The sequence below is a fragment of the Neovison vison genome, chromosome 6, assembly GCF_020171115.1.
Source record: "Neovison vison isolate M4711 chromosome 6, ASM_NN_V1, whole genome shotgun sequence".
Lineage (NCBI taxonomy): Eukaryota > Metazoa > Chordata > Mammalia > Carnivora > Mustelidae > Neogale > Neogale vison.
The window spans coordinates 22,354,686-22,378,360 of NC_058096.1; the positions used below are offsets into that span (position 1 = coordinate 22,354,686).

General features: G+C 33.8%; 1 protein-coding gene across 2 annotated transcripts in view; it reads right to left on the reverse strand.

Moving 5' to 3' along the window:
- NCAM2 (neural cell adhesion molecule 2) overlaps nt 1-23,675 on the reverse strand; it is a 524,714-nt gene that overhangs the window by 44,159 nt on the left and 456,880 nt on the right. For both annotated transcript variants that reach the window (XM_044251090.1, XM_044251091.1), the window contains exons 13-15: nt 18,782-18,901; nt 15,029-15,150; nt 1,681-1,861 (exon numbers count right to left, since the gene is read on the reverse strand). In XM_044251090.1, coding sequence (XP_044107025.1) covers nt 1,681-1,861; nt 15,029-15,150; nt 18,782-18,901 — 423 coding nt within the window. The remainder of the gene's footprint in view (nt 1-1,680; nt 1,862-15,028; nt 15,151-18,781; nt 18,902-23,675) is intronic.

The window sequence follows — 23,675 nt, forward strand, 5'->3', positions numbered from 1 at the left end:
GATAAAAATAATTATTTTTCTCCAAACATATGAGCTGAATTAAAGATTGAAGAAAATGGAATACACTGCTGCAATCCTCGTTTGAAGATTCTGACTCAGATTTAGAATCATATTTATATCATGTTGCTGATATCTGCGTAGAGGATAATTACTACAAAAATAAGATGTATTTGTAGAGGTAGTTACTGATGTTTAAAACTCACAGAGGCAATGAACTTGATAGTATATTCAACCATTATTCTTAGGTGTATCATCTTATTAAGGGTATTGGATTTGTCACATGACTAAAGTAGCTCTGACCTTGAAACAGATCCCTTAACCTTCCAAATTTACATCTGTAAAATGAGTATAATTCTTCCTTGTTCAATTCAGATTCAGAGATATATAAATGAGATAATGAGATAACAAATGCACAAGTACTTTGTAAATTTTTTTAAATTCCATTACAACATATCAGTATTAGTCCTAGATGCTCCCAGCTTCCTAATTTCAAATTGTAATTGGAAGCACTTATTAATTAATATGAACAATACAAAGCCAAATATCAATTACTTTTAACCAATAGTAATATACATATAACCAATAGTAATTATTTTTTAACAGAAATATTAACTGTATAAAGATGCTTTCAATTTGGAAAAAAGATGTACTATGTCACAAACTCATAACGAGATTAATATCAATTTGAACTCACAAGAGGGCTAAAGAGCATGTCTGAACTAACAAACTTTATTTTTTCCCAGTCTCAACAGTGTTATGCAACAATACAGACACTCTAATATAATATGACTTCAATAAGTCACGCTTATGAATATGCTGCTCTCATCTCTACATATATACAGACGAAGAGTATATGTATATTACATATATGCATACATGTATGTATAAAATTCATCAGTAAATGTTACATATTATATTTAAAGGAATGATGGATGTTAAAATATAATCCATGTGACAACTTTCAGAGTTAAATATGACAACGAATCTGGACAAATTCTTGCATCTTTACCTCTAGAGCATGTATTTGAAAAAAATTTAATATCCTTCCTGTGGACTTTTATAGCATCACTAGCATACAATGATGCAAGCACTGTTACTTAATAAAGATAGAATTCACCAGTGCACTGTGAATACTGATGTCAAGTGTCTTGAAATATTGTGAGCCTCCTTGAAACCCTAGTTATACTTTTTTTCTGGGGTACATCTGTAGTTTTTCTGCCTCACCATGTGATTGAGTCTGTATTTCCAAAATCAACTGGCTTGATCAGTCATGGATGGACTGATCATTATCTTTGATCACATTTTTCCAAAAGTGAAGGACCAGCCTCCATGTGTTTGGTAGAGACGTCTTCTTTGCAAAAGATTTTCTGGACTTAATAGAAATCTTTCATGATGGTTTTTGACACTTCATTCTTACCCTCCATCCCCTCTTTCTGTTCTCTCCCCATCCCTTCAGCCACCAAAGCTGTCAAAGTGCATTTACCAGCTAACTGATACCCCATGGCAAGAACAATTTGAGAAATCTTGAGTAAGACATGTCACAATAACCATGATTAGAAGTCAGGATTTACACTCCCTTCTATAAAATTATGTTTTTAGTATTAAGAAAAATTCCAGAGGAGTTTATAAAAGATGATATCATATTTATAGCCACCTAAGAAAGTACATAGTTTCGCTTACCTTTAATAATGTTTGGCTTTGGTGGCATGCTGAACTCGTAGACTGTTGGTTCTGAATATCCCAATCTATTGGCAGCTGTAATTTGAACTTCATACCCCATTGTCCACTGTAGATGCTCCAAAATAATGTGGTCTTTATTTCCCTGCACTTTTTTCTCTAGCCACTGATCTTCTTTATCTTTCTGTAGGGGCAATAAGATATATTTTGTAAATACATTGAAGTTATGATTTTTAAAAAAATATAATTTATCTTCAGGTAGAAAAAGGGCTTTTATTAATTTCAAAAAATGATATTTTATCATTTACAGGGATAAAGAAAGTTACTTTGTCAATGAAGTCATTTCTAACAATTTTCTATAAAAATTCTGTATTTTTTTAAATTTTAGCCAAAGAATGATTTCATAATTAATCTTTGATAACTCAGTGGTGATAATTCACCTTCATTAGGATTTTATTTTTATTTCACAGGCATCAATTTGCTGTTTGGCCATTTTTAGATTATTAGTAGCCAGGTGGACAGAAAAAAATGAAACATAGTTTACAGAAAAAGCTTAGTATATCCATTAGAATAATTGCCAGACATTCTAACAATGTTTATTCTTCTGATCCATTAGCATGGAATGTTTTTCCATCTTTTTGTGTCTTCTTCAATTTCCTTCATAAGAGTTCTATAGTTTATAGAGTATAGATCCTTTTTCTCTTTGGTTAGGTTTATTCCAAAGCATCTTAAATTTTTTGGTGTTATCATAATTGAAATCAATTCCCGAATTTCTCTATCTACAGTTACATTGCTAGTGTATAGGAAAGCAACCGATTTCTGTGCATTGATTTTGTATCCTGTCATATCACTGAATTGCTATATGAGTTCTAGTAGTTTGGAGGTAGAGTCTTTTGGGTTTGCCACATAAAGTATATGTCATCTGGGAAGAGAGAGAGTTTTACTTCTTCTTTGCCAATTTGAGTATGTATTCTTTTATTTCTTTTGTTGTCTGATTGCTGTTGCTGGGACTTCCAGTACTCTGTTGAACAATCAGGGAAAGAGTAGACATCTTTGTTGTGTTCCTGATCTTAAGGGAAAGGCTCTCAGCTTTTCCCCATTAAGAATGATATTTGCTGTGGGCTTCTCATAGATGGTTTTTGTATGGTGCCCAGAGCAATCTATACATTCAATGCCATCCTGATCAAAATACCAATGACATTTTTCAAAGTGCTGGAAAAATTTGTATGAAACCTAAAATTTGTATGCAATCCTAAAATTTGTATGGAACCAGAAAGACCCCAAATCACCAAGTAAATGTTGAAAAAGAAAAACAAAGTTGGGGGCATCATGTTGCCTGATTTCAAGCTACACTACAAAGCTGTGATCACCAAGACAGCATGGTAGTGACACAAAAACAGACACATAGATCAACTGAACAGAATAGAATGGAGAGTCGAGATATGGACCCTCAAATCTATGGTCAACTAATCTTTGACAAAGCAGGAAAAAGTATCCAAAGGTTAAAGACAATTTCTTCGATAAATGGTGCTGGGAAAAGTGGACAGCTATATACAGAAGAATGAAACTCAACCATTCTTTTACACCATACACAAAAATAAACTCTAAATGAATGAAAGAACTCAATGTGAGACAGGAATTCATCAAAATCCTAGAGAAGAACAAGGGCAGTAACCTTTTCAACATCGGCCACAGCAACATCTTTCAAAACATGTCTCCAAAGTCAAGGGAAACAAAAGCAAAAATGAACACTTGGGACCTCATCAAGATAAAAAGCTTCTGTACAGTAAAGGAAACAGTCAACAAAACTAAGAGATAACCCAGGGAATGGGAGAAGATATTTATAAATGACACTACAGATAGAGGGCTGGTACCCAAGATATATAAAGAACTTCTCAAACTCAACACCCAAAAAACAAATAATCAAATCAAAAAATGGGCAGAAGACATGAACAGACACTTCTCCAAAGAAGATATATAAATGTCTGACAGATATGTGAAAAAATGTTCAACATCATTAGCCATCAGGGATATTTAAATCAAAATCACACTGAGATCACTGAGATACAACTTTACCCCAGTTAGAGTGGCAAAAATTGACAAAACAAGAAACAACAAATGTTGGCGTGGTTGTAGAGAAAGGGAAACATTTTTTTTTTCTTTTTTCTTCTTTTTTTTTGGGAGGGGGAAACCCTCTTAACCTGTTGGTGGGAATGCAAGTTGGTACAGCCACTTTGGAAAACAGTGTGGAGGTTCCTCAAAAAGTTAAAAATAAAGCTACCCTATAACCCAGAAATTGTACTACTGGCTATTTATCCCAAAGATACAGATGTAGTGAAAAGGGCCATATGCACTCCAATGTTCATATCGGCAATGACTACAATAGCCAAAGTGTGGAAGTAGCCAAGATGCCCTTCAATGGATGAATGGATAAGGAAGATGTGGTCCATGTATACAATGGAATATTGCTCAGCCATCAGGAAGGATGAATACCAAACATTTGAATCTACATGGATGGAACTGAAGGAGATTATGCTAAGTGAAATAAGTCAAACAGAGAAAGACAATTATCATATGACTTCACTCATTTGTGGAACATAATGGTTAGCGTGGAGACATTAGGAGAAGGAAGGGAAAAATGAAGGGGCAGAATAAGAGGGGGAGATAAACCATGAGAAACTATAGACTCCAGGAAACAAACTTAGGGTTTTAGAGGGGAGAGGGTTGGGGGGATGGATTAACTTGGTGATGGGTATTAAAGAGGGCACATACTGCATGAACCACTGACTGCTACACACAAACTATGCCTCATGGAACACTATGTCACAAACTAATGATGTACTGTATGGTGACCTACATAATAAAAAATGTTAAGAAAAAGAAAGTTATTATGAAATTATTGCTAATTTTCTTGGATATAATTATAGTATTATGGTTATGCAGAGAATATTCCTTGAATTCCCAAATATTTGTTGAAGGGGTATTGAAGAATGGAGTGTCATGATGTTCTTATCATATGTTTTTAGCAAGTGGATTTATCCATGTGTGGGAATAAATGGAGAAAGGTGTTTTAATGTGGCACTATGTTAACAATTGTGGACTCTTGATGGAGAGTATAGAGTGTTTACTGTAGTTTTCCAAATTCTCTCTATGTTTGAAATGTTAAATAGAAGGGGTCAGAAAAGAAAGTAAATATATTTGTTATTAATTTATTAAAAATATATACCCTCATAAATTCCTAGATGTCCAGATGGAATCTTTTTTTCCTCTGCACAATAAATAAATAAATAAATAAATAAATAAATAAATAAATAAAATTAAAAAAAAAAAATAAAATAAATCCCAGAGACTATTGTTTAAGGCTTGAGGTGGGGGAAGGAATGTAAAACGTCTTACAAATAGAGGCTGGATATTTTTTACAGATTTAAATTACTATGGGTATTTTTATTATTCTGATGTTTTAGACTCATAAAAATATTACCTGTTAAAAATGTTATTAGTGTAAGAAAATAAAATGTATCATTCTATCCTTGAAAATCTACACTTAAATCCTGATCCTTTTTCTAAAATAAATGTTTTACGGCACCTGGGTGGCTCAGTAGGTTGGGCCTCTGCCTTTAGCTCAGCTCATGATCTCAGGGTCCTGGGATCAAGTCCTGCATCAGGCTCTCTGTTCAACAGGGAGCCTGCTTCCCCCTCTCTCTCTCCGCCTGCTTCTCTGCCTACTTGTAATCTCTATCTGTCAAATAAATAAATAAAATCTTTAAAAAAATAAAAATAAAATAAAATAAATGTTTTATATCCATATTTGAATTACCCTTATCTGAAAATTATACTATGACTACAATTAAAAAAGAAAAATAAAGTTATACAATTTAATGACTTAAACTAACCTAAACAATGTGAACGTTTAGCTGTGCCACATTATCCATTTAAACACTGGCACATTCCTTAGTCTCTTTACCTTGTTTCTTTCATCTCTATTACAGAAGTGGTAGTAACAGCTGCATCTGTCAGTTTTATGAGGAAGCAATGAAGAGAACCACAAAAACCAAGTACTTTGGGTAGTCCAGGGCCTTAGGAATCATAAGCACTTAGCAAATGACAGCTATTATTACGGAGAACATATTTCTATAATAACTATATGAAAATAAAATAATAATTTGCTGGAATAATGTGCTTAATAAATTATCACTTATAATTACAAATCTCAATTTCCCAGAGTTAAAACTATCAGTAAATTAGAGCCTGGTGATCGATAGAGAGATAGAGAGATGACAGATAGATTGATAGATAGATAGAGGAGAGACAGATCAATCTTTTTAACCTCAGTGCTCAGCCCAGTTGAGCCAATGTTGTACAATGTTGCTTTGACTATAAAGAATAACAATGTTTTCAGCATTTATGGTGAAAATTGAGGATTTATTCTCTGAAATTAAATTGTGGAAGTTAAATGCATGATTGCATTAAATTGATGGTACTACAAACATAAAGTGTCCATTAAAAGGAGACAGGAAGACATTATTATTTTGATACCATATTATTACTCTATTTTCTTACTTAATTATTTTTCGTTACATAGAATTTTTATTACAAAGGTTTCAGTTAGCTTGTTTTGATATTTCATCTAAAACTAAAACCCTTAATGCTTTGAAGTTAAAGTTCCCATATAAACTTAAAGTTCCCATATAAACAAAGGCATTTCCTTGATTTTTGATACTTAGAAATGGATTAAGTTTATGAATTGTTGCCCAGTCCTATTTTAAGGTATTATGAAGCATACTGAAGAGGCCATATGACAGTTATAACTTGCCTACATCACTAATTGACTAGTAAGTCTAAGAAAGGAAGTGAGGAATGCTTTTGAAATGTTTGGGACTGATGTACCAAACAGCCATGATTTTCCCAACACCTCCCTTCTTCATCAATTCACCGTCAATTATTCATTCCACCTTTACTGGGTAGAGGGGCAGTTCTAGAACTCTGAGCACAATAGTGAACAGGACATGTACAATACGCTAATACTCGAGTTCATACCAGCCAGGAGAAAGACATGAGCTTTTTGAAAAACCAAGAATGCTCTGGGGGCATGAAACAGGGAAACTTAATAGAGTCTGGGGCTCTGGGGAAGTGTCACTTTTCATTTGTCCTAACAGTTAATGAAAAAGTGTGATTCCTTCCCTGCGGTTTGGATCCAAAAGTAAGCACAATGATTGAAAATCTCAGAAATAAGCACAAACACTGGGAGGTAGAAAAATACATATTATAGGTTTGTTGTTTTCAGTAAATGTAAAAATGTAAAAAAAAAACAAAAACTATAGGTATTGACCAAAAAAAAAAAAACCTTAAAAATATTGATTCAAAACAATCTTAGATGATATATTACATGTATATGTGTATATATATGTGTATACATATTGTGTCTGTACATGTATGTGTATACATACACATGTACAGGAAGGAGGGGGTGAAAGCAGGAGAAGTGAAAGGTTAGATAAAGACAAAGGGTATATGAAGCAGTAAAGAGTTGCCCCGTGGACATCCTTTTTTCCCAGTAATTCCATCAGTCCTAAGTAACTATGAAGTGCTTGGTAAGAATGAATATCTCAGTGAAAATCCAGAATTGAGTTTTTGCTCTGGATCTGAGTGCAGATGTGGCTGAAAGAGGCAGAAAATGAGCCAACAGCTGAGATCTGGATTACCCAAGGATAAAATTTATTCTTCACAGTGATGGGGAGACTTCATGTCCTTCACATAATCCTCCAAAAATACTATGTCTGGGAAATCTGCATTTGAAGTGAAACTTCCAGACAAGCACAAGACATGTAGATAGTCTCTTCCGAATTACCCATCATGTAACTCTTAATTGTTGAAGCTCTTAATGTGATACATTAAAAGCCCCTCCATCATTTTAGATAGTTGGACTGATGGCATAAGGAACCAAAGGGAGTTCTAATATTTCCCCCCATTTAAGTCAATTTCATTTTCCATTCAACCATTACACAAGGAGGCTTTTTAATCCCTTAATTGCTTTTCTTAGGGAATAGGGAAAAAAAATTAAAGTGGGTGTTACCAAATACTCCCCTAAGTATCAAAATCTCAATTATGCATCTGTAGAGTGCCTAATTTACAGAATTTAAATGCCTAGGGAACTATTTAAGATAATCTAGTTGCAAAATGTTCCCCTAGGTAACTTAATGAGATGATTTGCTGAATAGGGCTATTATTAATAAGCCAATTAAATGTTGAAGGGCAGCTACTAAAAGAAAAATGGTCATTTTGCTTTGATATAGCTTCTCTTAAGCAATCTTTTTTTCTCAGAAAATAGATAGCAGGGCCAAATGACAGTTAAGACCTCTCCTTATCAATTATTCTAAAATGACAATATCAGCATATGGGGAAATATTTGCTATCATCTCTATAGGGAGGAAAGCTGAGAAGAGATAAAGGAGGTGTTGGTTTTCTTATTTGTAGAGGACTCCCTGTTTTTATTTATAATAAGAATTAATTCAGTAATCCTTCTGGAAGTCTCAGAGAATATGTGGTTAATATCATCTTAAATGAAAATAGAATCAACAGTGGACATTAGAGGAGGTTAGCTTATACTAACTTGAATTTTAAGGTTTCTGTGACTCTATTATGTTATGCTTTAAGATTTTCTATTTCCACATAAGGCAGTTTCTGGTTCCTGGATTTCCTGGTAACGTGGTTCAGCTATTCTCTATTTGTATGACCTCACAAAAGGCCCCAGAATTCTCTACAGCTCCATTTATTACTCTGAACATAAGAGAGGTGACTTAGCAATCACACACACACACACACACACACACACACACACTCAGTTTTGATTTCAAAAGATGCAAAATATGGAGGATTTCACTGAAGCTTCAAATTCTAATTTCTTTCCCTTTAATTGAAGTATACAGTTGACTCAAATTCCGATTTTTTTTCTATTATCATAACTAATTCAAATTGCCTTTGTTCCATATACTGAGGTTTGGTAAAACTTTGTAAAAATAGATCCTACTTAATCTATTCCTAGTCTCCATCATCCACATATCTCTTTAGGGACAACTGGAATCTAATTTTTTCCTTTCCATCACCTTCTGCGTTCTCTCAATCCATAAAAATTTACTCAGTACAAGTGGTTTTTTTTTTCTCTTGCATTCATGATTATTTAGATTTATTAAACTAATTATAAAATTATGTGTAATTGCTCAACACAGACTCATTAATTCATTGATTCTTGTATTTATTCATTCAGACAACAAATAGTCTTTTTGAAGATCTCCATACCAGAATGAATAAAACTCCTCCTCTTCACTAGGCCAAAGAAAATTTAAGAGAAAGCTTAGAACTCTTTAACATCCATAATTATTATTTGGAAATGCTTCAAAACTTATATTGATGGTTTTAAATAAATTTCACCTCAACATAAGTAAATCAGAAAATAAGTTATTATTATTAATAATTAATTAGAAAATTAGCTATCTCAACAAGAAGAACTCAATTTCATGTATGTATTCTTTTAAGACCCTTTAAAAAATTATCTTTTCTCTTCCTGTGGCCATTGAGATACAGCCTTCCAAACTCCCGATAGCTTAAGAAGGTCAATTAAGACTCAGAAATGTATGCTAGAGCACTGTTGCTAGTCCCTAAAGTACTTTCTTCACAATTGATTTTAAGCAACTAATTTTCTTTAGTCCTTCTTAGCTCCGGAGACTTATTTAATGTGCCAACACTAAGTGATAGTTATGATCCCACAGCTATCATCAAATTAGGGAGAAAACAGTGAAAAACTCATGGAAGCATGTAAAAAGCTATTTATTAAATTATATGGAGTACACTGACTCTACAACACAAAGTAGATGGAAAATATTCTATACATAAAATAATTTCTTTCTTTTTCCATATATATTATGAAATTAATAAGCGGGATTAAAGTGGTTTAATCCTACTGGCTTATTGTTAGAGACATTAATTTTCACAAAGAATCCATAGAGACATCTAATTCTTTCACTACTCTAGCTCTGTTCTTACAAAGTCTGTCTTCTTAATGTGTAACTGAACAAAGTCATGTGCCCTACACATGTTCCTGATCTGTATTACATATTCTCTATATTAGGATATAATTTGTCTTTCCTCATCCTGGTGAAATGCAGGTTTAATACTTAGATTCAATTTCTGCTAGCAATCAACACTTTCATAAGGAATATTTTATCTCAATATTGTTGTTCCCAGGTTGTAAAACATATAGTCACACACACCTGGAGAGTTGAAAGCAACGGTCAAAGAAGCAATCAAAGAAGTTTATTGATTTTTTTTAAGATTTTATTTACTTGAGAGAGAGAGACACAGCGAGAGAAGGAACACAAGCAGTGGGAGAGGGAGAAGCAGGCCTCCCTACAAACAGGGAACCCAATTCAGGGTTCTATTTCAGGACCCTGGGACCATGACCTGAGCTGAAGACAGACACTTAACTGACTGAGCAGCCACCCAGGTGCCCCAGAATCAATCAAGTTTAAAATCTTTATGATGTTGCTTACTTTCTGAATTCTCCTATGTCTTTATCATAGAGATTATGCAATTAAAAAATGCACTGCGTATCTCTAAATAATGCTTTGAGTTACTCAATTGTACTTTACTGTGTAATTCATGCAGTTTGAGGAACTAACAGATGAAATGGCTTGGAATCACACAAAGAGAACAGATGATTAAAAACCTTTTTGAGATAGTTACTATTTCAATACAAGTGCAACCATCAAAGCAAAGACTGCCATAAATATCTAGCCGACAAACCTTAACATGCAAATTTTTAAATGTGAAGGACTAATCTGTTGAGAAAGAAAATGTGGAGAAAATTAGTCCTTCCCAAGATCTGCTCTTGTTTCACCACATTCATAGAACTTACATTGAATCATGGAATTTCCTATTAGACCTATAGAGCATGATGTTTGCAGGATGAAGGGGGCAGAGAAGGAAGGGAAAGAAAAAAAAAAATAGACATATAGAGATTATTTTAATGTGTTGAAGTAGAAGGCATACCATAAATGATATGGCAAAGATAAATTGGATCAGAATGGTTGGCCTTTGGATGCACAGAGCTAGCCAAATGATGTTGAGATGGGAGAGTTGAAGTATCGGTATAATTTCCACAGGAAGATTTCTATTCGACACTTACTGCTGCAAAACTGTTTAGATTTTAAGTCTTATATTCTGATATCTGTTTCCTACGCCCACCACATCACCCACATTCAGTAAGGTTCAGTTTAGCCATTAAAAGGTGTTGAAAAGTATCAATGTACTTTTTTTAGTATAGTTGACATACAATGTTACATTAGCTTCAGGTGTACAACATAGTGATTGGACAAGTTTATACATCTTGCTTGGCTCACCATGAGTGTAGCATCGTCTGTCCAGATACATCACATCTCTACTACAATATCATTGCCTATATTCTTTATTCTGTGCCTTTTACACCACTGACTTATTCATCCTGTAACTATGTCTCCAACACCCCTTTCCTTTATGTTTGATTAATGGTTTATATTTATATTTATATTTATATTTATAATGTCCAAGACGGAGAAATGCCTTCCTTGAAATACAAAGAATGGAGAGGAATTGCTTTAATAAATCTTGCCATAGGAGCCTAAAATTCTGCTGCTAAAACAGTGCTCCATGCTCCAATGCTACCCAGTCTGACAGCGGTAGCACAGTAATTGGCGGTCAGTTGCAGCTATGCTTTAGTGACCCAACCAATTATCTTCACTGAGATATGTAAAAACAAATCTGCCAGCACCTTTTCAAGTTAGAAAGTTACAGAAGTAAGATGGAATTGAGAAGAGACCAAAACTTTTCTTGTACTGGTAGGGGAAACACAGATGTTGAGTGAATAGACAAAAATAGGGCTCCCCTACTATTGGTTTGACGGGGAAGAGAACGGAAAAAGAATGCAAGATACACATTTACTGGAAATAAAAGTTTGTTCAAATTTTAATCGAAGACTAAGCCATGTCCACTCTGTCTAAATATTAAACTATTTTCATCCTCTTTATGGAAACTTGAATTACTCCAAGTTTTCTAATCTTATTATACTTAACACTGTAACTTATTTGTATCCATATATGTTTCACACAAAACTCATAATAAATCAATTCTAATTCATGTTAAAGAATTTGGTCAGCATTTTAAATGATGGTTTATATTATTAATTAAAATAATAAAAATAGATAACAATAAAATTATAAAATGAATACATTATTATAAAATATATAATTTCCCTTTGAATATCTAAAATGCTATTTGTTTTTTCTTCCCATTTTGTGAATCTAATTGGCTCTGAACAGATGCAGTGCTAATCTAGGGAACATTTTTGGCTTCAGTAATGACTGGGGGCACAACTGGCTGTGTAATGAGTGAGGGCAGGGATATTAAACATTCTGTAATAGAGGGTCGATTTCTGGATGGCTCACTATTATGCTATTCAAAATGCCAATAGTGGGTCCTTTCAGATACACAGGACTCATGTCTGATTGTTATGGAGTGAATCGTGTTCCCACCCCAAATTCATGTTAAATCCCTAAACTCCAAGGTGATTTTACTTGGAGATACTGCTTTAAGGAGGTCATTTGGGTAGAATTCTAATCCAGTAAGACTGATGTTTTTATAAGAAGACAAAGAGAGATCAGGGATATATGTGTACATACAATAGGCCATGACTCAATCATAGGCAATAAACTAGAGGTTGCTGGAGGGGGTGGGGGAATGGGGTAACTGGGTGATGGACATTAAGGAAGACATGTTATATAATGAGCACTGGACATTATATAAGACTAAAGAATCACTCACCTCTACCTGTGATGAATCACTGAAGCAATAATATAGTATATGTTAGTTGAATTAAAAAATTAAATTTATTTTTAAAAAAAAGAAAGAAAGGAAGGAAGAAAGAAAGTCATGACAGCAAGAAGGCAGTCATCTGCAAGCCATATGGGGAGGCCACAGAAGAAACCAAACTGGCTGGCACTTTGATCTTGGAATTCCAACCTCCAGACTGAGACAAGTTTCTGTTGTTTAAGCCAAGCAACTATGGCATTTTATTATGGTAGCCCAAGAGGACTGAGATGGCTATTTAATAAAAAAGATAATTATTTTAACAATTTGTAACAGAACCCAGGCCCTGTTGTTAAGTTGACCCAACACCCAACTATAACCACTTTCCATTTAGTTATAGTCTTTCTTTTTTTTTTTTTTTTTTTTTTTTAGTCTTGAGAAATATTTCTGTCTAGTGGGACACAATTTTAATTTTGCTTAGTGGGAGTTTTTAGAAAATGTGTACTGTATTGCTGGAAAAGAAAGACAAATTCAGCTTAAACAGCCTATTACCTTTTTGTTTTTTCTAGTTTCTTCACATTCTAAATGTGGATGTGAATCCACCATCTTAAAATTAAAGATAATCTATATGAAGATAAAAGTCAATGTGCTAAGGATGAAAGAACATAAAGAAAAATATTTTGGATACCTGATTTTATAGCTGAAGAAGTCATACATTCTTCAAAAATAATGTTGTATTAATAAAAGCCACTAGTATAAGAATAAAAGTCATAATAGGAATAATAAATACTGCTATCATCAGTAGAAATAAATGATTCTGGTTGAACTCAACATAGCACTGGTATTATTTCCAATATCCAACTCTTCAAAGGATAAGTCAAACATTGCTTTTAGTTTTAGGTACAAATTATATTAATAGAAAATATATTAGATGTATTTTTATAACTCCTCATTGGATCTCAGTGTTCACTATGGGATTTTACTGGGGTTGCATATAAATTCTTATCATCTACCTGTATTTTGTGCCATAAATTATCTAATTGTAGGCCACAATCTGCAATGAAATCTGTTCTTCCAGTTCAGTTCATGATTCTGTTCAGGCCTGTGATCTTTAGAGACTCTTTCCTTCCAAAGAGTTTCCAGATGATCAAACAAGAGCAGTTATGAAACCTGATTTGAGTAGCATGAAACCATCATGTTCATAGTAGGACTACTGAGCCATTCAGGGCCACTTTGGGGAACAGGCATGAAACCTTCCTAGACAGTTAGTCATAACCCCCCCACCCCTCCCCGGCTGCTCACCATTCCCAGAATGAAACCTGCAACAAAGAGGGTTCCAGGAAAGGGACTATTAATTTTAAATTTAAAGACTGATGTCTAAAATTAATTATTTAGGTATGCTGTTCAAAAATCAAACTCCTAAAAAAAAGGCTCCTCTTATAACAAAACTTTAAAACTTAGATGTTTAAATTTTTAAAAAATATTATAATTTAGAAAATTATGAAATTATGGGAAAACAGCTTCATTTATAGACTATTAGGGAATGATTACTTAAAACACTATTTGTTAAAATATAATAAACTTGGGAAGTATTACTAAGTGTCCCATAAACATAAATGTAAAATTGATAGTGTATTATAGGGATAATCATAAATGTTAATAAATAAATTTCACACAGTTTAATTTAGAATTGTGTTTCACTTTTAACATATTCCATAAGAGACACAAATACTCCATAGCAGAGAACCCACTTTAAGTGGCATTAGGTATAATTTTCAGCCAAACGTAAAGTCCACTATGTCACTTTCTTCATCACTCTGCAACCAGAGGATGTCCTTCACCTCTACATCCATAAGTCCCAAGGCAGCTCTTAGCTATCCCAAATCCCATATTAGCTAGTGCTAATTAAACTTGAAAAGAACTAATCCTTCTTCCACAAGTTCAATTCTTTGTTAAATGTTGTTTGGGGCAATTTGTGTTTTAATCAAGTGACTAAATGTCAATATCAATTCATATCAAAACACTTATTAACTTAAGGCATTAATAATCTAATAATTCATAAGAATAAAAAATGAAATAGTTTTGATACAATAACTAATTACTTACAATACAATACTAAATAACTAAAATTACAATAACTAAAATTAAGAAGAGGGGCTTAGCTTGAAGTTACTAATATCAAGCAGAATGGAAGGCAAAAACATCCTGTTAAATTTGTGAGAAAAATAAGGAAAATGTTTTCATTTCTGAAATGTTAAGTTTAGAAATCACAAGATGAATACATGGCATTTTTTGATGATCAATGCTTAGATTTTATGCACACATGCAAAAGGTAAGTATTTCACAATTTATCATGATGAATTTCAGCAATGGACAATTAGCAGTTTAATTTCTATGAGTACTATTTATCATTGTTAATATACATTCATGCCTAATATGTCTATGGATTCAAATTTAATACAAATTTAATACAATTTGAAAAAATTATACAAAATGATAATAAAAAGGCACTTACACTTCTATACTTGACAATGTATTCCAAAATAGGGGCCCCTCCATCATCCTGTTTGGTGATACTTAGTTTAAAGCTCTTTCCACTGCTTGGCTGCCCATGTATGGCTGGAGGACTTGGTTCACCTAAATAAGCAATACAACATTCTTGGTTTTTATCCACACCTCAGATACCTGGAAAAATTTCATTCTAATAAAGAGAACATTGTCATGTAGTTTAAAAAAAAAAAATGATGTGATCCTGAATTTACCATTTTTCCATCTGCCTTTTGTTGTGATAAAACTGCTGATCCCTTCTCCCCATCTAAGAAACAGCAATATTCATAAATCTACATAAATATTGCAGCGTCATGACAAAATTGTGACACCTGAGAACCAAAATATCATTTATACTGATGTGCAAATGTTCTGAGAATAGAATTGCATTATACAAGTGAAACATTTATTTCTTGGGTTATTAATAGTATGCAATCCTGTTTATTCATGTTAATTTCTGTAAACATTTTGTACATATGTTTTAATATAAACATTGTTATCAGACTACGTGGAATATATACTTACCAGGAAAGATAATAAGTTAATGGTTTAGCAATTACCTATCAGCTTTACTGGGTGTTTTTTTTTAAAGATTTTTTTATTTGTTTTGAGGGAGGGGGCAGGGCAAGGGAGATGGAAAGACTGAATCTCAGCAGAGTCCATGAGCAGAGTCCATGAGCACAGAGCCTGATGTGGGCGCAATCTCATGACCCTGAGATCATGACATGAGCCAAAATCAAGAGTTGGAAGCTTAACTGACTGAGCCACCCAGGCGCCCCTTAATGAGTATTTTTAAAGTAGATGCAGATTTGAATACAGAAATTTTGTGATATCTAATCAATAGACATGCGTTCCAATATGTTATGTTTTCCTCTAACATCAGGAACGTATTTGCCTTTGATGTGATTCATCCCATGGAGGTGGTTTTATAACAAAGATGCTTATATGTTTAATATGAACAGGGATCTAGTGAAATGTATTTTTCTATGTGAAGGGTGCCATCACTGCTTGACAACATGGAAAGGGAACTTCTTGCTGTGTGTCACTTATGTGATGTTTTTCAGCATGCACTAGCATCCTCTACACTTTTTTCCTTCAATTCCCTATAGATAGGAATATAGTAATACTAAGGAACTTTCAGGAGACATGCTTTACTATGCAAGGTTCCAGAAACTTGTAATATGTATGGGTCTACTCAGAAGAATGTCAAGACAAACTAAGCAGAATAGAATGAAGAGGATTTTATGACTCCAAACTTGGAGAATCTGAGTTTGTTTGTTTGTTTTTTCCTTCAGCAGGTTATCTTTTTTAACATGGTGTTTATAGCCATATGAAATGAGTAGTTTATTTGAAAAAGGCATATAGTTAAAGAAATATGCCAATGGGCTATGGTGACATGCAAGTATATAATAAAATAGCCTTGTATATTACAGCCATACAGAAACAAATTAAAATTAAAAATTAATTAAAATTAATTAAATTGGTGTGCAGATATTATGATATGAAATGATCCATATTCAATATAACATATTTTCAATAAATAAATTAAATGTCTATAAAAACCAGTACAATAATTTCTTAAAAAGACTTAACAAGAGACAGTGGGAAAATATAAATATTATAAAAGGGATCTTATACTCAGGTAGTTTAATATCATATCTAAATTACATTTTAGAATGTCTGTGTTATACAGTATGACTTTATTTAATAATATTATAATCATATTATTTTGATAACAACATTTTGAGATAATAGTTATACAGCAGGAACTATATTTTCTGTTACAAATGTTTTAACATATAAATTTAAAATATTTAGGTCTATATTTAACCTTTACAATACACTAAATTTGTGATTCCATTACAATTGCTAACTTCCTTTGAAAAGAAAATTCAGAACAAATGTAAATTTCATCAAAAAGGAATTGATTAAAATAATAGTTTCTATTAGTAGTTAAACAATGGAATGTTTATGCCAAAGTAATAATATAAATAATAATCAAGAAAGTAATAATGGGCAGCTATGACAAAGTAAGTACTTTACATATATCATCTATTTTAAACCTCAAAAAAGTCTTGAGAAAGAGCTACAGGGCTGCCTGGGTGGTCCAGTCTATTAAGCGTCTGACTCCTGATTTTGGCTCAGGTCATGATCTCAGGGTCATGGGATTGAGTCCCACGTGGGACTCTGTGCTCAGCACAGAGTCTTCTTCCCCTTTCCCTCTCCTTCTGCCCATTCCCCCACTCACACACCATTCTTTCTCTCTTTTTCTCTGTCAAATAAATAAATACATAAATATTTTAAAAAATTTGTGAAGCAGCTAAAATGCATATTTCTAATTAAAAGTAAAACAAAACAAAACAAAAACAGAATAAAAAAATTTAGACCTGGCCCTTAAAGTTTCAGTGTCTAAGACTGAGGTCTGCAAGTCAATAGCAGTACATTAAGAGATTAGAAGTATTATGAGTTAAAAAGAAAAGATTAAAAAAAAAAGAAAGAGTGAAATAGATGGGTTTTCTGTTTGAAGCACCTAGGATGGTGTTCTACAAACAAATGAAGGGGACAGTGCCTAATTGAAGAGGAGACAAAGTTGGAGAGGTTAGCCAAAGTCTTATTGGTCTTGTCCTCTTTGGGGGCTGATGTGCAGTGACATGGAGAGAGGAACCAAGACAGAAAAGGGAAAGGAAAACAGTCTGACCAAACCTCACTTCCACCTACTGATGCCGAGAGCACCGAGGCCACTGAGGAAGGCGGTATGAGGAGGGCAGGCAGGCAAATGTGTGTGTGGACAAAAGGGGTGTGGACGGAAGCTGAAGGCTGGTGTTGAGGATTAGAAGTAGAGAAGTTACAGATCTGCTTAAATTCGTGTAAAGTCGTTCTAGTCTGAAAGTGTAGCTATGAGTTAATATGAACCAATAGTTGTCCTGGAGAGAAAACAGGGAGGGACTGAAAAAGATAAAAGCATTAGAAATGGAGAAAAGGGGACATCTGACAGATTCTGTGAGAACCAAGAGCAGGTCACAAATTAGGATAAGGTCATTTATTCTCGCCAATTTGCTGTATTAGGTGTACATAACAAGCACGGTGATGCCCAGATTTTATAATAGCGCTTGTTAGGTCACGGTAAATTCCTCACATTGTCAAATAATTATTCAACATAAAGGAAATGGAAGTCTTTTCAAATTTATCTTCACTTTATGTAATTCCACAGCCTTACAATACCCCCAAAGGAGGACAGTAGCAGGGACAAGGCTACAATAGTTAATCTTCTGCAGTCACCATGAAAATGGATTAATTCAGTGGTGCCTTTTTCTCTCACTTTGGGCCTACAGAATTTATGGGATAAAGGCAATAGTCATGTCTCATCAAAATAATGAAATATTGGACATGTTACATAGTCACTATTTTTACTTTCTCACAGACTATGGTCTGAGCACGATAATCCAATTAATCGGACTATTAATAAATAGGACACCTTCCTGATGAGGACAACTTCCTGAGGGCAGTTTTACTGTATTTATTATGTGTGCACTTTTTTTTTTTCCTCATTCAGAGCAAAGTTATTTTTATAAGACTTAGATGCCACCAATTTCAGAAACCACTTCAACAAAGATGTAATTCACTTCCCCAAAGTGTTGAAACACATCCCTGAATTTTAAGATGTCTTAAGTTTGCAGTGAAGAGAATGGCAACAAAGAGCAAAAAAGAGATGATTACTTACGGACTGGTAATGTCTGGAAAATTTCTATTTTGCTGTAGTCTCCTTGCCCTTTTCCATTTACTGCTGCAACCCTGATTTCATAAGTTGTATTTGGTTCCAGGTTGCTCAAAACAACCATTGCTAGAAGATGAAAAAAACCATATTATATATATCTATGGTTAATATATTTTAATAAGTAAAGAAACCAACCTATTACAAAGTTGAGTGAATAATTTCAATGTAAATCTTTCCAGAAAACACCTGAAAAATAGAAAATATTTTTAAGAGGATGATTTGTGAACACTGCCCTTCTTCACCTTGATTTTAGCCTGCAGACTCCATGCAGTTATTACCAAAGAAGAAATGTAATAGCTTCTTTCATGATGCATTCACACTATATTCAATAAATAAGAATAATCTAAACAAAATATCTTTATTATATGCATCCCAAATATTTTATCTACTTTAAATACACTACTTCTATGGAACTTCATGGAGATATGGAATTAAACACACAGAACTCTGGTCTTGGGTATGGGGTATTCCACTCATGGTAGAAAAGTGTCATAAAGCTGACTCCATAACCAAAATAGATAATTTATGTGATAATCTTAAACCAAATCAAATTGTTTTAATGCTGGTTTGAAGGTTGTCACCTCCTCTATTTTTTCTCTGAATTTCTTTTTAATTCTATACTTCCCATCAGACCTGGATTCAATATGACACTAAGAAGAGAGCATCTGAAAAAGTACAGGGATGTGAAGGTGATTAGAAATATCTCCTAGGTCATGCCAACTTCTTCAATTTACCAAAGAATTTTGGGTGTAATGGTAGCTTTAAAATACCCCATCTTTATAAATTCCTCTGAGGAAGTCAACAAAATTCCATAGATTCCTCCAACCTTACTGCTTTTGCTAAATAGCACACAAATTTACTAGTGGAAGTGGTAAAGCCTTAACAGATAGTCAGAAAGAAATTATGTATGGCTTATATAATCACTCCAAATAAAATGATCAATTCCTAATACACGATATAATCAGTCATAAAATAAAAGTTTAAATCAAGGTAACCAAGATCAGATTTGCAGAGACATGGTTTTATATGACCCATGACTGATGATGGTATACATTAATAAAATTATGATTTATTAACATATTTCTTAAAACTAATTGCATTATAATATAGATTCTTTAGATAACATTTTTTCATTCCACATGGTATGAATATACTTAATGAATTTGTTTTGATACTTCCTTTTGTTTCACACTCTCCCTAATATTCATTATCATGACATCTCTTTAGCTTTTTCTTATAATTGCTTAATTTCATTGAATTAATTACTCAACTACAGAAAAGAAAAAATGAATTAATAGTAAAGATATTTTCTTTGTTTAAAATGCAGAAGTTAAAATACATAAAAATTATATATATATTTTTTACATGTATCTGATATATTTTGTCATATATATCAGATCATTATTAATGGCAAAAAAGATCCCAGATATCAAACAGACTTTATTTAATACAGTGCAGATGTTCTAAAGCCAGCAGAAAGGATATATTTCCAGTTGGCAAAATTGACATCTGTACCTCTCCGTTTCTCTACCTTGTAAGAAAACTGACCTTGCTTTTGAGAGTGCATTGCTTTGACAAAGCTTCAGATTATAATACCTGATGTCAAAGTTAAGGGAGGCCATGTGGGAAAGTCTGATGAGCAAGGATATCCAACTGATTAGAAACTACTAAAATAAATGGGAATATGAAGGCTTAATCCAAGTGTTGCTGCCAAGCTAACAACCTGTAAGCTTTTTCAGGAAACCCACATCCAGTTGGTTGGTGACCTGGAATCAATCTATATATGTAATATCAATCCAAGAAAAATAAATAGCTACAATTGAGAGGTTAGTGCATTAGATCATACAGATTAAGGGAAAAGAGGAGGGAATCCAATGAAAACTTTGAAAGCTAAAATGCTGAGAAGTTGAAATCCTACTGTCTTTGAAAGAAAGTTTCTGTTCAAGGTCAGTATAACAAGGAATGCAAAAGTTTAAAAGTCATCCTATCTTATCAATTTTGCCATAAATAAATAAAACAAATTTAAAGCCAGTGTGAACTAAGCTTACTGTTCTGCAGAGATTTTTAAAGCTTTATAAAAGTGTGTTTGTTCATCAGGGCTTGTAATAAAAATGTTTACCCCTTTGAACAGTCAATATCGTCACGCACCAGTGAATGTTGAATGTGACGTCATGAAGCAGTCGGTGTTTGACTGCCCCTGCCTTTACCCTAATGGAGAATGACTTGATATAGCATGGGGACATAGTAGACTCATGCAAGTATTAGTCTGACTACAAAAACTTTGCAAGAAGACACTGTTGTGATGCATGCTTTAAAGTCATGAAGGAAGTCATTTGGTTCTGAGCCTAATTCCACCACCGACTGAGATCCTACTGTCTCAGGACTGAGTGAGTCTCCCAGCTCATCAACGAAGACACTTTTATTAAGCGTCACAGAAACACAAGTAGAAAAATAAATTGAAAGTAGGTATAGATAAAATAATTTGTGCTCCATAAAATAATCATCACCACGCATCAATGATCTATGCACATGAGGATATTATATGGAGACTGAAGTAATGCAAAATAATAACAGATAGCCCAAAAATTGTTCATCTTTGACTCTTTTTAATGGCAAAATATTCTGTATTTGGGTACTTATTTATAAATATCAACATTTGCACAGATACAGGAGAGATTGCTATAGACGACTTTCCTGCTGCAGACAACTTTGCTATGTTCTATGTGCCTCCCCATATTTCTATGACGTAAAGATGCAACTGCTACCATCATTTTAAGATCATTGATACACTGTAACTCAGCCATGTAGGTTAGAACAATTGGTAATGTTTCTGTTCATTTGTGTGCCTTGATACAACTCAGCAAGAAAATCAGTAGAATTCAAATCACGTGACTTTATTTGTAAATAAAATCATCTGGAAATCAAAAGTGTGGAGATCAGACGGTTCCTCTTTTTAGGTTATGGATAATAGAACTAGCAAACTATCAGAGCATATCGAAAAAGAAAAATGGAGATTATTAGATTAAATAATTAAAACAACCCCCACCTCCCCCTAGAAAAACCTTCCACATTTTACTTGGATTATCTGAATGTTTCTAGTAAAAGCTTTTCCTGACTTAAATGGTTAGTCGGCATTCTTTCTCCTCTGTCATTTCACAGGACTTGTGAGGAGTGTTGAGTTGTCCCTCTGTCTCTGCCAGGGAGAAACTCATTTCTTTAATTACATTATAAGCAAATCAGAAAATCACGTTTCTCCAAGTTTCCTCATATTCTTCTGTTCTCCGTATCAAGACTCTCCCCTCTGCTGACTTGAGTTTCACAGCAGAGCCAGAGCGTTTGCAGAGAAGAGAGGCAAAGAGGTGACTTACTGCCTGAATTGTTATTACAGCCCTGGGCTACAACAGCCAACGGTAATGTGGATGAGGGGGCCTTGTGGAGGCAAAATTACAGGGGAGAGGCATTAAAGTAAACCTATTGCAGCAAGTTTTACAAAGTTTATACACAAGAAGAAGTCAGTCTGCTTTTGAGTTCTGACTGTAAGGGTTTTGCTACAATAACCCTTATTATAAGGCTTATTAACATTGTGTGAACATAAAGATTATTGTATGAAACAGAAAGCGCTCCATAAATTGGGACCCATTTAAAGAGAGGGAAAGGAAAAGAGTCAGGGGAGGCAAAGCCCGGATCTGTAATTTGACTTGCCTTTCTTAAATGAGACGATACATACGTTAAATCATCCACAATTTCTTGGCATATTACCAAACACAGGGTTTTTGAACACCCAAGGTAGAGCCTGAAAGCAAACTACCACTTGAAATATGAAAGGCCGCGTACTTTATAAAAGACTCATACCTCAAATTATGAAGTTAGTTAATGGAAGGCTTTCTTTCCCCAAATGTGCGCATACAATAGAACAAAAGAATCACAAACTGAGGTGTGGGATCGGTTCTTTCCCTATAATTTGTTAGAATCCAACTCAAAAATTAGGTGAGAGTAGATCTAGATTACAAACTACTACAAGTTCTTTAAGGACAAATGGCATAAATTATTTTACAGTTATATTCAGTTAGCATGATTTGGAAATCATAATGCAATTCTTCTGAAAATTATAAACCACCATGAATTTTTCTGTGACATGGCAACAGGTATAGGTTCTGCAAAGAATCTGGTTTTCTTCATTAATTTAATGTTTCTGCCTGATTTTAAATATAATCAAGTTCCATAAACAACTATTTTGTCATCTAACTGTAAATGCAAAAGTCTAGCAAATATTGAAATGCATAAAACTAATGACATTGAAACTGGCAAATGAAGGAAAACAGAAACGTTTTTACATTATTTTTCCAAGTATGGAGATGGTATTGCTAGAGAGAAAAATCTAAAGTTTCATTTTCCCTTTAAGAGGGGAATCAGAGTTCATTAAAGGGAGTTAATAAAGTAAGTTTTAGTTTGTTCAGATTACATATTGTAAATACCATCCCTTTAGCTGTCAAGAGAAGCAGAGGCTACAGACTATTTATGACTCTTCGAGCAAAATAAATTACATATTTGCAAACTCATTAGGCTGAGCAAAGTTCTAAAGTGAGATGGAACTGAGCCATGCTCTTTTGGCTCTCTTAAACCTCAGGCCTCTCCATGGGGTTTTCTAGCCCTCAGTGTAAGCAGGTAAGGACTCCCGGAGGTAGAAAGGCCACCTGAAAGGCCACTTATTCAGGCTGTCAGGAACCTTGAGACAAGAAATCACAAAGCTTAGCTAGGATGGATTACACTTACTGCTGATCTCCTCAGATAAATCTGTAAATATAATAAAATCCCCGAAGGTTCTCACCCAAGATTCAGC